Genomic DNA, 15,310 nt, shown 5'->3' with positions numbered 1-15,310 from the left:
ACCCCCAACCCAAAATAAAGGACGTATTATTGGCTTCCCCTCATTTTTTTCCCCACGCCACGCTACTGCCCGTCTCTAGCACCCCCGCAGCCCGAGCTACGAGTGAAAGAACTAAACTTACATGAAACTTCCGTTGGGTTGCTTTAAAGTCAAGCTTCAGTTTAAGATTCACCCTGTAATAGATGTAACACATGTGATGGAGCATTACTAACCTGACTCAGATGGTTTGTTTCACCAAACCATCTAGGAGAGCTCCATTGGAAGCCATTTGGAAAAGGGCAGGCACTTTCAAAAAGACTTGGCAGGAGATTGGATCAATCTGTCCATCATCTTCTATCATGGGCCACTTCTGATTGGTTAACAATGGCTGGTACATGTGGAGCACAGCACTTCTGATTGGTGTGGATGACTGACAGACAAGAAAAAAAAAAAATTTGTAAAAAAAAAATGTTAAAAAAAATCACAGGCTTCGCGATTTGATAATCGCATCATTTCAAATCGCGATTTCGATTTAAAATCGATTAATCGTTCAGCCCTAGTACACAGTAATGAATACTTTTTAGCTGAACAACAAGTCATTTCTGTCTTCTTCCAGGTGGATGGTGGTACAACGCTTGCGGAGATACCAACCTAAATGGGAGATATTTCCACATGAGACCCAAGGGGCGCTCGGATCGTAAGAGAGGGATTCAATGGAGGCTGGGCCGAAAGGCGTCTTTCTCCCTCAAATTCACCCAGATCTCTGTACATCCTGTGTCTCCTCCTAGCACCATCTCCACCGCTTTGGCCTCCTCTGAAGCAGGGGTCTTTCAGTGATCCACCACCTCCATCATTCAGTAAATAAACATTAACAGTGACCTCTCCATGAGCTTTGGCAATGCTTCATGTGGCAGCCGTGGTTTAAGAAGGCTTGTGCAGAGAGGAAGATGTTTTTTCTCCAAGTGACAAGCATGCTTAACTGAGGAAGCTGAACAAATGTATAACTGCCTGCTAGGATCATCTTTATAATACTCTTGCATTGTGAAACCTCAAAGTTAGCAGTTACAATGTATCTTCACTCAATGTATCTCAGAGGTTATGGAGAAGAAGTTAAAACATACAGCCATATTTAAGCAGTTTTTATATTGGGTCACATTGACTCTCAGTATACAGGTTCCTAACATACAGTAGGGGGACGGACTCCTTAAATAGATCACAAGTTACAATCTAAGAAGAGAATTAGCAGGATGAGAAAGACTGCTACAGAATTGATCTTACTAAAACTTCTTTAAGGGTTTTTTTGTCTTGTGAAATACTGTACAGATCATAGAAATATGAGGAAACGCACATGTAACTGTTTTCCCAGTTCATTTGAGTAGAACAAATGATGGCAATTCTTCTGTAACAAACATAACATTAAAGCATTGTTAAATTACTAGCTAGCTAATCAATTAAAAGAACAAAGTTATCACACATCTGTGGATATCAATGTGCCTTCCTGTGATAAGGGTGTGTCAATGATACATTTGTTGTTGTATTGGACTCATTTACTTTAACTCTTTATACTTTATATTGTACTATTCCAAGCTCTAGTTATGTAGTCATCATTACTGCACAACCTCAGTTCAGTGAGTCTGCACCTTGCCACACTTTTGTTTGTATGGAAGTTTATAGCTTGTTGCTATTGTTGCAGTGACTGCAAAACAGGCCCTCGCACTGACCATCCTACCAGTGGACTTGACACGGCCATTCTACTGTAGTCCTATTCTATTGTTATGGTACAGAGTCAACTCCTCTGGAATCTTAAACATAATTTAATAGTTACAAGGGCTGAATTTAAGGATTATTTCCTCGATGAATTGTTTAAAAAACGTCGAAAAATATTTTAAAAAAAAGACTATAATAACTAATGTGACAACGTCAGGTCCAGAGTCCAAAACATCAAAAGATTAGGCCATTTATGATAAGAAATGACCTAAGTACCTAATCAATCATCAGGATATTTGCTGACATGACATCCCGAGCAGATATTGTTATATTTTCACAGGTCATTAGGCAAAAAAGGTTGGGAACCATTTCCAGATAAAAACACTCATCTTTACTGTTTTTGATTCTTTGAGGTGTGGATATCTGTAACTGAAAACCCAGATTTTACTTCTAAAACGTCCTATTTGTTATTAAGGACTAATTTGGGGGTTACCCCATCAGAGCTAGGGCCTTAGATTCTAACTGTTTTGCAGTCACTGCAACAAGCTAACTTCCGTATAAACTTCCATTTAAACCAAGCTGTGGCAAGACTCAGGCACAGAATGATCTTTCTATGTCAACAGAGATCTGACACAGAGTAGTGTCATCGTTGACTAAAAACACTGACTTTGTTTTTATGTGAAAGCATAGTAAATGATTGACTATTGCATGTTAACTATTACTCCTTTCTAAATCCGGGATCATTGTGATGTCCAACTATTTTGTGCTGGTTGTTACAGCCAATAATAAACTCTAGAGGGCAGTGTTGTTCTGTCATGCTTTGTAAACAGACTGCTGGGAACCATTTCTATATTTTGTTTGTTCTCCTAAAGACTCACTCTTTTTTCTAACACTAAGAAAATCAAGGTAAATAAATATGCTAGTTAATTTTAAGTTTTGTTTGCTATTTTGCTACCATGACTTGTTTTATTTTAGACCATTCAAATCATCCAGATAAACATGTATGTGTTGATTTGACTAAGTTAGTATTTTTGCTTCTGTAGATTTATCCTAAATTCACCAAATTTTATTTTTGCCAATTCAAACATAAATCTCAGAAAAAAGTAATGTCTTAAAGGAGCCATATTATGATACTTTTCAGGTTTATATTTGTATTCTGTGTCTTTAATGTTCAAAAAGCTCTTTATTTTTCTCATCCTGCCTGTGCTGCAGCACCTCTTTTCACCCTCTGTCTGAAACCAGAGCCCAGGCTGTTCTGATTGGTTAGCTGGCCAGCTCTGTTGTGATTGGTCAACTGTTAAGAGATGTCCCGCCCCTTAGCCACATACAATATGTTGGAGTGCTAGACAATAGAATCACAAGGGTTACATGCTGATGTCACTATGCTACGGAAGTAAACAAAGGAGTCCAATGGAGGGGTTTCAGGCAGGGGGGGAGTGTGTGAGAGAAAATCTCCCTCTGGAGGGAACTTTGGAATTGTAGCCTTTGCAGACCATTTACATGGACAAAAACCTAACACACTACAGGAAAGGAAAACCCCCAAAAAGCATAATATGGCCTCGTTAAGGTGAGAAATACACTTTAGAAGTTTCATCAGTTTGAAATGTTCCAATATTCACCTGTAGTGTCTGCTTTTAAAAAAGGGGAAATATTCCCTCCTGAAATAGCGCTCCTAGATTAGAGATGCCATCCTTCTTTTTGCATATCAGGACATGGAGCACAGCTGCAGCCGTTCAGACGGACAAATAGATCCAATAACACCTCAGTACTTCCAGTCTGACACACCCAAACACACTGCTTTGTGTCCGGGCCTGCTGCCTTGACAGTGATCTCCCTGCACATGTGTGAAGGAGCGTCTTCGGTTACCTCCCATGCCTCTGCACACACATTAGTTTGGAAGGTTATTTTGGGCCTCAGAAGTACCACAGTGAAATAACAGGAGGAGTCAGGATCATACAATCCCACTCTGCCCCTGTGTACACTGCCCCATGTCAACTGACAGGGGACTTCCCTCTGAACAACATGTTCCTTCTCTAGGCTCTTGCATTAAGTTGGAGTTACATTTGAAACAATGGACAACAGTCCTCTACAGGTGTTAACGGTCCCTACAGCCCCCTACTCCGACCAGAGGCCCGGCACCAGCGGCCTGAGGAAAAAGGTCTACGTCTTCCAGTCCAGGAAGAAGTACCTCCACAACTACATCCAGAGTATCTTCTCCTCCATCGACCTGCGGGACCGACAGGGATCCACAGTGGTGGTCGGAGGGGACGGCCGTTTCTTCAACAGAACCGCTGTTGAGGTCATTGTGCAGATGGCAGCTGCCAACGGGGTCAGTGTCCCCATGTGTGATTGTTTGTGTGAGCATTCTGTTCAATTGGTGTTTGTGTACATGTGTGGGCGGATGTGAGCACGTGGGTGTCACCATGTTCTTATCCTTTTATTGCCATAAGTTGTACCAACCTCATCACTTATCAGTTTCCAATTTGTAGCCTTTGAAACATGCATGTTTTGAAAGAGGGACATTTTTTAAAAACAATTTAATAAATTGAAGAGAATAATTTAATGTAAATTGCATTGTATTGTTAGTATATATGAGGGAGGCTGTAGCTCAGTGGATAGTGTGCTGGACTTTGAATCAGGGGATAGCAAGTTTGAGTCCCATGACATGTAATGTAATGTAAAATGTAATGTATATTATATATTGCCAAAGTACATTTAAAGACTCCTCTATTTAAATTGTTTTAATTTTGCAGTTGTCTGAAAACAACTAATTTATTTGTCTTGTATAATCTTAATTTAGTAAGTCAATTTGGACTTTTGCCCATCCTTAAACTCCACCCTATTTAAATCGTGTTTCCAGAATAAGATGAATGGCTTGCTTGCAGTGTCAGATCACGTAGTCTTAACCCGCAGCCATTTTTTCGCTGGTGACCAATCGGTTATGGGCAAATGCAACTCCTAACCGAGATAAGAAGGAAGAGAGATGGTTTACTCCTTATCTAGGCAAGTTAAGTTACTCCATCATCAACTCAAATAATGTTCTACTCCTTCCAGAAAGATCGGGCATGTGAGCTGCTTGATTTCCTTATACTTGCCCTGGGAGGTGGCATAATGAAGTCAGTCAGTCATCAGTATTCATTCGTTTTTCCAAATACTTGCATGTGCAATTGCCTGATGAAATTACAATTATAACTTGCAATTGGGAGCCGTTGCTCATCAGAATCTGTGAGTCATAATCAATGCAAAACAGTGATAGAAGACAGTTTAATGCAATATAACAGCAGAGCCTCTCTGCCATAAAAATGCAGCCAGTTGCTCCCGTAACTACGGCTCCTTCACATAGAAAAGAAACATGTTTTCTATTCTCTTGCCAGGTCCAGTAATGAGCTCTCTGGGATCCAACGGTTTAAATTACACAACCTTAAAGTGCCTGATGCTTTCTCAATAGGATAGTTAGAGAGATTTCAATTACACTCACACATAATAAAAATTGCCATAACTGTCATTCATTAAATGAAGTCCCAGTTACTTTAAGCAGGACAAACCACACCTGATATTCTGTGACATTCCCTTCCCTCCCCCACTTAGATAAATTAAGACACACACTCCTCGAAGCCAACTCTCACACACCTGTGTGACATTTCCTCAGGTGGGTCGTATGATCATTGGACACCACGGGATCATGTCCACACCGGCCATCTCCTGTGTGATCAGGAAATACAAAGCCATCGGTGGCATCATCCTCACTGCCAGCCACAATCCCGGGGGACCTGATGGAGACTTTGGCATAAAGTTCAATACTGCAAACGGAGGTATGGAAACTGGAGAGGAGGAAGCATGCAGGGGGCAAGAGAAAAATAGTGTACAAGAGAAGTTAACAAGGCCACTTTTAGACACAGTGATGAGATCAAATGTAAGATTGTCTGGGATAAACACATTCAATTAAGGATGAATTAATATCCAAAACAACCTTATATTACCCTCAATCGTCTACAGTTCTTTAGTACACCACTAAATGCAATATCATGTGTTATGTTGAGACTATTCTTCTTCATAGGTCCAGCAAAGGAGGCTATCACAAACAAGATCTTTCAGATCAGCAGGACCATCGAAGAGTTTGCCATCTGCCCCGGACTGCAGGTGGACCTGACCAGTCTGGGCAAACAGATGTTCGATCTTGAGAACAAGTTCAAACCCTTTTCAGGTGAAGTGCAACATCTGTCTGACACCCATTACTTCAAATAGGAGAAGATAGAGGTAATGAGAGAAAAAAATGTTGGTGTGTTGATGTTATTATTATGTGAGGATGCTTGATACGTTTATAAAAGACTTGTTTTATTTTATGAACTAGTGAGATTACACACTTTTTGTATGGAAGAGAATTAGGGCCTGGCAAAAGGGGGAAAATGTCCAAGGAGGGAATCAAATGTAAGAACTTAATTGGAGTAAAGGCAAGATGTCAAGAAAAAAAGTGTAATTATCAACGTCAATTTGAGTATTTATTACAAAATAAATAAAGTTGAAATATTTGCAAAAAGTTCAAATGACATTGTGAGAAATAACTTGTTTAGAATAACATCAGACCTTAAATAATAGCTCAAACTACTACAGTAGCTTTATCACATAATAAAAAAAACATCTTTATTAGCAACGTTTCGACTTTATTCTTAACATGCACATTCTTCTCTGCTATGCTTGGCCCTAATAGTCTTCCGTATATTCTTCAGTGATACTTTTCATCATTTATTATTTGATAATAATGTATACTTTTCTTACTGTTTGTTATGTCCAGTGGAAATTGTGGACTCTGTGGAATCCTACGCTAACCTGTTGAGGAACATCTTTGACTTTTCTGCGCTGAAGGAGCTTTTATCTGGAGAAAACCACATCAAGATCAGACTGGATGCCATGCATGGAGGTGAGAGGATATTAACCAAGAGCATGTCATCTCATCAAAAATATGCTCTGTCACTCTGAATACAAAAGACAGAAAGATGATCATGTCTAAACATGCAGGGTTAGCTTTAACCCTCCTATTGTCTTCATGTTCCCCCCCTTACTTTGGTGTTCACGGTCAAATTTGACCGGTCCTGTTTTAACTGCTATTACATTAACACAAAAACCATTGATCATCACCAAATTTCATTTAACACCCTTTCAAACTGTAAATATTGTATCTGACAACCGGCATGAAAAACTGCAGTAAATATACAAAGAATAGACACTGAACATGTATTGCGTGTGCCAGGTGTGATCCATGTGGGGGGATGGGCACATAAGAGCGGGAAATGTGTCAAATTGTTCTGTGTTTGTGTGTGCCAGGTGTGATTCACATGGGGGGATGGCATAAGGGGGCGGGGGACACATCTAGAGTGTGTGTGTGTGTGTGTGTGTGTGTGTGTGTGTGTGTGGGTGTGGGTGTGTGTGTGTGCGCCCGTGTGTGTGTGTGCCCGTGTGTGTGTGTGCCCGTGTGTGCCCGTGTGTGTGTGTGTGTGCCCGTGTGTGTGTGCGCCCATGTGTGTGTGCGCCCGTGTGTGTGTGTGTGTTTTATCTGATTCGGATGGTTACTAATTCCTTTTCTTTATGGCGGTCATTTTTGACCGCGAACACCATGGGTGTTACAAAGTTGACTAAATCATCCAAAATTCAATGAAATTGGTGATCCGCAATTTCATATGTTCAAATGTCTACTCTGAAGGATATCATAAAGCCTTAATGCAATCGAATGTAAAACTAAAAAGTTATGATTGATGAAAGTAGTAAATAGGTCAGATTTGACCCGAAGACAACAGGAGGTTAAGAATAATTCAAAATGATCAGGTTACTAAAGCTATTTAAAGCGTCCCCAAACATTGAAACTCGATCTAATGGGCCAACAGATCTCACATCCCCTGTGCCAACATTTAACAGGAAGTCATAAGAATTTATATTTATAGTGTTTCATTTTTACAACACCCCTACTGCTTTTGCCCTGGACTTTCTCTCTATTTTTCAAGCTATAGACACAATACAAATCAACACGCTAACTCTTTTGTCGTTTTCGTAGTATTTTCCAGTCTTTGTGCTTAGATAACCAACAGCTGGCAGTGACTTTATATCTACCTAGTAACAACCATTTGAAAACGTTGAGCCAGCGGGGAAGGGCCTTAAAGCCACAATGATTTTAAATATCCAGCAGGGGCATCTGTTGCAAAATCTGAATGTATAGAACACTATTTCTCAGTTCATTTATTACCTTTGTGAATATTTCACTAATCATTGTATGGTCTCAATTGCTAGTTGAGAGCCTTCTTCAACACAACATGATTTTACATTAAATTAATAAGTGTCTGTTTAGATATTGTCTTTCTTATTGTTAGAACTTGAACCTTTTGACAGTGTTTTCAGTTCATCAAAGTTTCAGTTAATCCTTATCACCCTGTCACTCCTTGTTACAAAAAAACAAGATTGAGACAACCAAAAGATGAGAAGCCATCAGACAAAATCAAAACCATAGTACACAAACCAATGGGTGACATCACAAGGGATAGTTTAGCCATCATGAATCCAAAGGTTTGTGCAATGTACAAATATAAAAATGAATATTTTAAAGTATTATGTTTGTTTGGCCACCGCTGACATTAAATTGACCGGACATCTTTCAAAGTTGATTTGACTACACATAGTCCCTTCATCAGAGTGTTTCCCTTAGCAGCAGAATGCTTTCCATAGCAATGGTGCTATCCTTAGCAGTGGTCTTCTAGAAAAAAGAAAGCTCACTGCAGCATGTTCTAAATTGATTAATCAGCATCCAGTATTCAAATAAGCCATACAATTTAATTCCAATTGCGCTATTTCGTACAACCCCATATTTGACTTCCGGAGTTCATAATTGTCTTTATATCTTATCTCTGTTTCTCTTCTCCCCAGTGGTAGGACTGTATGTAAAGAGGATACTATGTGAGGAGCTGGGCTGCCCGGCCCACTCTGCCATCAACTGTGTCCCTCTGGAGGACTTTGGGGGTCTGCACCCCGATCCTAACCTCACTCATGCTGCAGATCTGGTTGACAGCATGAGAGACGGACAGTATGACTTTGCTGCAGCATTTGATGGTGACGGGGTAAGTGTACCGCTGTGTCTTTCTTTAGGTTTTCTAAAATGAAACCAACACAAATAACATCTGACCCTTGTCTGTCTTTCTAGGACCGTAACATGATCCTCGGTAAGCACGGCTTCTTCGTCACCCCTTCTGACTCTGTGGCTGTGATTGCTGACAACATCTTCTGCATCCCATACTTCCAGCAAACTGGGGTGAGAGGCTTCGCCCGCAGCATGCCCACAAGCGCAGCCTTAGACAGGTAAAAACACACAGCCATCACTTCTTCAACCACTGAGTGAGGTTAGAGGGGGGAAATGATTTATAAAGGGATCAAAGTATTGATACTGATAGACAGTACTCCTACAAACCATGTCAAAGTTGTGTCAAGGATTATTGTGTTTGTAAAAAAATGACAGTTTGCAGTGTTTTGAACACAATTTATTTTTTAAATTGTCACTTCTCTATAGGAAATAAAACGACAGCTTGACTAATCCTATAATTTTATTTTTGTAACAAGCAGCACTTATACCTCATTCACACCAACGCAACTCCGGTTCAAGCTCCGTGCTAGAGCTTTTCAGGTTCAGAACCGGTTCTTCGGTTTAGCTCCGGCTCTTTTCCCACTGCCCAGAGTCCGACTGGTGCTGCGTCTTTGCTTCATCGTTTGCGTCATGACATAACCGTTTGCGTGCCTGCTTCATTAAGCCAAACCGCGTGGAAACCCCTCACAGCTGACACCGACAACAACAACAATGGCCGATTGTGCTCCAGCTTCCTCTGTATCTCTTCAGAAGACCAGATTCCCAGTAGGTAGCTGGTCTCTTCAGTGGACCACTGCTGCTTGTAAAGTTTCTCCATCGTTGTGTACAAACTGGATAAAACGCGGGCTTTTTGTTGTTGTTCAGGAGTGGATCCCGCCCCTGCCCCTGCCCCCGCCTCGACGTAAGCGTGACGTATGTGGTGCTTTTGCTCTGGCCGGAAAAAAATGTGATGCTCGAAATGAACCGGATTCCGGAGCTAAGAGGCTGCTCCGCTGCGGTGTGAACAGGAAAACCCGGTGCTTTTCAAGCTCCAGCTCCGAACCGGCCCTGAAACACCGTTGGTGTGAATGAGGTATTCTTGAACTTGTTATTATTAAATCACTGAGAATGGAGAAATAATAACGTTTTTGGTAAATGATTTTTTTCAAGTGTATGAACAAAGATTACTATTTGTCTTATTATAGCAGTGGATATTACTTTCAAAAAAGTAAAACACTATCGTCTTGTACACAATTTGCCATGCTTTCATGCCTTAATTTACCACACTGCGTTCATCAGTGCACAACAGATTTGAGTTAAACAAAAAATATACTTCCTTTTGTCCTGAATCAGGAATACTTTTTGAATCTTATTGTGAGATTTTATAAGATTCTCATCAATAATGCCCTGATTTTCGAAGTTGAGGCCATGTGAAACTTAGAGTACTTATGTGGCAATATATTTAAATGAGATAGTTGCATTTAACATTGCATAAGTAAGGCAAGGCAATTTTATTTATATAGCACTTTTCAGCACGTGGCGATTCAAAGTGCTTTACAGATTAAAAGCAAAAGACATTTAAGAACAAATACAGCATAAATACCTTTATACACATTAAGTAAGTACACATTATATTATAATTTAAAGGTTCACTGTATTCTTTCCTTGTATTCCCAGAGTAGCCAAAGCAACACAAATAGAGTTATATGAGACTCCCACTGGCTGGAAGTTCTTTGGGAACCTAATGGACGCAGGCAGACTGTCTCTGTGTGGAGAAGAAAGCTTCGGCACAGGTACTGTACTGAAAGTTATTAGATCAAAAGACTGGAATTAACTTAGTGTCGGGGGTAAAAGACTCTAATGTAATTTAATAACATCTCGTCTTTCAGGTGGAGACCATATCCGTGAGAAGGACGGGCTGTGGGCCGTGCTGGCATGGTTCTCCATCCTGGCCTCCAGACGGCAGAGTGTGGAGGACATCCTGAGAGAACACTGGCTCAAATATGGAAGGAACTACTACACCAGGTGAGACGTCCACAAACCTGTGTTGTTTATCTGTTGTTTTGTGTTCAGAGCTTACACCATAATCTATTAAAAAACAAAAAAATCAGCAAAGAAGTGGTTATTATAAGTAGAAATAATGTTCATTTTTTATTTATACGGATATAGTTTGGATTTATGGTACAGATACAGGTGAAGAAGATGCAGGACATGGCTGACACCTAGTGGAATGTATGTGACATTACATATTTTTTAAAGTCCACTATCTAGTAAATACAAAATATAACGTGATGATGTCAGGGCTTTTTCTAAAAAAAGTATTTCCCTTTGTGGAAATAAGTACCAAATGTAACCAGATATATTATATATATTCTGCATTAAGACTTTCAGACTCTTACTTTCGAAAGGCTTTTCTCTCTCACATAATAATATAAGATAAGATTAGATAAGAAGGACCTCGGTAATGTAACCCATTGTTAATGTTGTTAATGTTATCACTATTGAGTCAACACACATGGAGACATTATTTACTTTTCCTTCATATTTTACATCTTTTATTAAGGAAGTAGCCTCATTAAATGTGCAATTGGCGTTGATTCACGTCAATGATTCATCAGTTAATTGTAATTCATTTACAAACCCATGGACTTTAAAATCCCCTAAGTGTTCCAGAAAGACATTTACTGAGTATTACTTTGGAAATTGGTAGATGGTGCCTATCATAGCGTTGGCCTCCCATTGAACTCACTTGAGACCACTGTAGATTAAGAGCTCTTACTTATGTAACAGAATAATTGTTCTGTTTTCTGTCTAGATATGATTATGAGAACATAGACATAGATGCAGCCTGTGAGATGATGGAGGATTTGGAGATCTTGATCGCAGACAAGTCCTTTGTCAAGCAGAGATTTGCTGTGGAGGACAAAATCTACCAAGTGGAAAAAGCAGACAACTTTGAGTACACAGACCCGGTGGACAGCAGCATCTCAAGGAACCAGGTACACACACTGAGCTGTATTCCTGTGATAATGCAGTTTTGTATTTGTACAGATACTGGATGTAACCTGATTGGAGCTACTCAGCTGTGCCTGCAGATCCTAAAAGCTTCACTTAGTCTGTATTGGGCTGTTTTTCACCGCAGGGTTTACGGATAATCTTCTCTGATGGTTCTCGGATCATCTACAGACTCAGTGGGACAGGCAGCCAAGGGGCGACAGTCCGAATCTACATAGACAGCTACGAGAAGGAGCAGATCTTTGAAGACACACAGGTAAATATATTAAATTCTGAAAGCTTAAAGTCTGAGACAGGCCTCATCATTTTGCATTATATGAGATGTTGATAGTGCCATGTGGTAGAGAGGAGCAGGGCAGGGATAACCAGCGTCCATATGAGGCATTACAGTATATTTTAAAACAGTTTTTCTCAATTGTAAACTCACACAAATCAAACTATGCACATGTCCTGAACAATTGAAGCTCGTTTATCAGCAACGAGACTCAGTCCAGATGCTAGGCATAATTTTAAAAAATCACCAGCAAAATAATCTGAATCACATTTTCTAAAGTCTAAACACAAATTGGCTAATTGTACACTCTCTGTTCAGCTGGTAAACACTGGCCTTCATAATGCCACACCCTAAATACAATTTTGTCTCACTCACGTCTATTCAAACTCTTGGCAAAGCAATCGTCTGCCAATCATGTGTCAGAGCATATAAGAGTCCTCAGGTGACCTCCATGGAAAAGCAGCACGAGGAACAGACAGTAAGAGGAAGAGAGATTTTATTTTTTGGCAGTCAGCTGATCGTTTTACTGCATTTCAGTGACACATAGTACATTGCTTTGTTCCCTTTTTGGATTTGTGCTCTGATTCTATATTTACCCCTTTACCCCCCCAGAAAGAGTGTTAAAACCTTTTCATACTGTAGTCTCATTTACCTTACCTTTGCAAACACTGTGATAGGTATTATTAGTGTATTCTTAGAACTCAATGCAACACCTAGTTATACTTTCAACTACTCTATGACTTACACCATGACTCTTGGAAGCTTGGTTGTGACTTAACAGTAATTGAGGCTCATTGTATCCTATGCCTCTACAATGATTGAATCAATGCAATATTTATATGATATGTGCACAGTTTTGTATAACAATGAAGGAAACAGTCCTAGTACTGTATGTACAACTACAACTTGAAGCTATTTTGGGACGACAAAAAAGAACCTAAACTTAAAAAAAAAAAAAAGATTCTACAAATGTGTTAGGATTTAATATATGACAGTGCCAGATAAAGCCAACACATTTACAAACAGTATGTCAATGTTTGATTTAAGTTTAATTTAAGTGTTTAATCAATGGTATGGAAGCCGTGTGTATCATTTAGGTAGGACAAATCAATTTTAAGAAGAAAGAGCATTTTCTGAGAGGTCAGTGTTGACCAGATAATTATGTTCTGCTTTGTGATTGCACATCTCATAAATTGAGCTATTTCAGCAAAACAGTTAATGTCTCCTTATAGTTAAATATTAATGAGGAAATGCATCCGAGGCATCTGGCAGCCAGCTGCTTGAGTCTAATATCATCCTTGTCTGGGACAGGTGATGCTGGCGCCCCTGGCAACCATCGCTCTGAAGATCTCTCAGCTCCATCACAGAACGGGCCGAAGTGGCCCTTCAGTCATCACATGAATCCCCTTCCTATTTTATTTCCTCTTTTTGTATAAACTGAGCTTCAATTCCAAGTGTAGCTGCACAACATGCAGGAGTTTGCATGTGAGGCTAAAATGTATCTGGTGATTTATTCTGTTACACATTAAACTGCTTTTTATTTTCGGGTTATGTGTGGTCTTTTCCACATATAGCAGAAACCTAGGGAAGGGAATATGGCTGGCCATAAGAAAAGAAATTAGTTATCAAAATAAAGGTGAAATGTTGATAATAATATTTAAATGTTGGGAATCGAAATGCCGAGAATAAAGTCTAAATGTCGAAAATGAAAATGTTGATATAAAAGATGAAATGTTGAGAATAAAGATAACATTTTAGATATAAAGTGAAAATGTGGAAAACGTTGAGAATAAAGTAGAAACTATCAGCATTAAGTTTAAATGTCAAGAATAAAATCAAACTGTTGAGAATAAGGTTGAAATGTTGAGATCAAAGTCAATATTTGTAGTAGTTCTAACATTAGTCTTCGCGAAATGCAAAACATATTGAAAAATGGGTTGTAGTTTTTCATGTTTTCATCCGTCTCTTTCCCTTTTCTTATCTATGTTACAACCCGGCTCTTGGGCTGCAACAAAAAGCTGGGAAGCGAGACGAGGGTCTGAAAGTATAACAATCCTTTTATTTTGTGGACACCAAAAAGACAGCCGCGACACGAAGCTCACACGGGGTGTGTGCGAGAGGAATGAGAGAGAGCGTATCCGGCTGGGCCCTCTTCTTATAGGCTTTTCGACCCACGTGCAGCTCATCAGGTAATTGCCGGCCCCACAGCACCGGATCCTGTAAACAGAGAGAGAGAGAGACCACGGAACGCCTAGTGGTGTGGAGGGGTCTTCACATCTATATGAATTTTCCAATCATTAATTAAACCAATAATTTTTTTTAAAAAGCAGCAAGTTCTCAAAAAAACTCTACTAGTCCTAGTAATCAAAACGACTAACAATGACATCATGTTGTCCTATACGTTCTCTCTGTGAAACTTGGTCCTATTACTGTGTATTCTGTGAACTCAGGATGTGAGCCTTGTGGTTTTGTGGTAGGTAGCTCTGAAGACTGTTGAGAGGGTGAAGAAAATTAGAAAGTAACATACCATTTCTCACATGAATAACATTTCTTTGTGCACTAACTGCTCATTGCCAAAGTAAAGAACGGTGTTTCATGCTATGAAGCCTTACATTTTTATTTTGGCTCATGCGTACTCCCTCATTCAGGCAAATTAAAAATCAGTGAATAACAACCTGAAATTGCCATTGAGTGCTTTGAGCTGGAGGATGAGCAACAACATATCAGGGGTTATATATTTCTATTCTACCCCATGTGGAGGCTTCTATTAAATCTGAAACATTATTTCTGCAGGAGACATTTAAGCCGTTACATTTTAAAAGAGCCCTACCCAGCTCTGGTGGCTCCATTATATCCATCTGGACAGCAGCAGTAGCATCAGGCAGCTAACATCTGGTCAGCTCTGTGATCACACATGCCCTTTGAAGTGCTGCACCTCTCTGTTGCTTCATCTCCATATTACTGAACCACACTGAAGCCCAAAAAGAGACACACACTCTGAGTGTGGCTCCGGTTCAGTTTAGGTCTTTTTTTTTATTTAACAACTTGGTGGAAAAAAAATCACTGACACTTTTCCAGAAAGAGAAATTATATATTTATTTAAATGGCCCTATTAAGGTCATTTTCAGGTTTCATTTTGTGTTCTGTACCTCTACTGTGACATTTCCATGCTTTAATATTCAAAAATGTCTTTATTTTTCTCATACTGCCTGTGCTGCAGCACCTTTTTTCACCCT

At 39.7% G+C, this 15,310-nt stretch overlaps 1 protein-coding gene across 1 annotated transcript; it reads left to right on the top strand.

Annotated features, from left to right (window-relative positions):
* Positions 1-3,596: 3,596 nt before the first annotated feature.
* Positions 3,597-13,805, top strand: LOC104948953 (phosphoglucomutase-1-like). The gene is made up of 11 exons (XM_010775194.1): positions 3,597-4,015; positions 5,336-5,498; positions 5,744-5,890; positions 6,479-6,604; positions 8,596-8,786; positions 8,870-9,024; positions 10,463-10,578; positions 10,675-10,810; positions 11,601-11,784; positions 11,928-12,056; positions 13,386-13,805. The coding sequence occupies exons 1-11, from the start codon at positions 3,758-3,760 to the stop codon at positions 13,473-13,475; spliced, it is 1,695 nt and encodes a 564-aa protein (XP_010773496.1). The 5' UTR covers positions 3,597-3,757; the 3' UTR covers positions 13,476-13,805.
* Positions 13,806-15,310: the final 1,505 nt, after the last annotated feature.

This window comes from Notothenia coriiceps, unplaced genomic scaffold (genome assembly GCF_000735185.1).
Source record: "Notothenia coriiceps isolate Sejong01 unplaced genomic scaffold, NC01 NC01_scaffold00015574, whole genome shotgun sequence".
In the NCBI taxonomy this organism is placed as follows: Eukaryota; Metazoa; Chordata; class Actinopteri; order Perciformes; family Nototheniidae; genus Notothenia; species Notothenia coriiceps.
The sequence above is the reverse complement of the archived record's forward strand: the minus strand, read 5'-3'. Positions and strand labels throughout refer to the sequence as shown.

Coding starts and splice junctions, on each gene's coding strand:
- LOC104948953 (XM_010775194.1), top strand. CDS start 3,758: ATGGACAACAGTCCTCTACAGGTGTTAACGGTCCCTACAGCCCCCTAC. Junction 4,016..5,335: donor AGATGGCAGCTGCCAACGGG/GTCAGTGTCCCC, acceptor ACATTTCCTCAG/GTGGGTCGTATGATCATTGG. Junction 5,499..5,743: donor GTTCAATACTGCAAACGGAG/GTATGGAAACTG, acceptor TCTTCTTCATAG/GTCCAGCAAAGGAGGCTATC.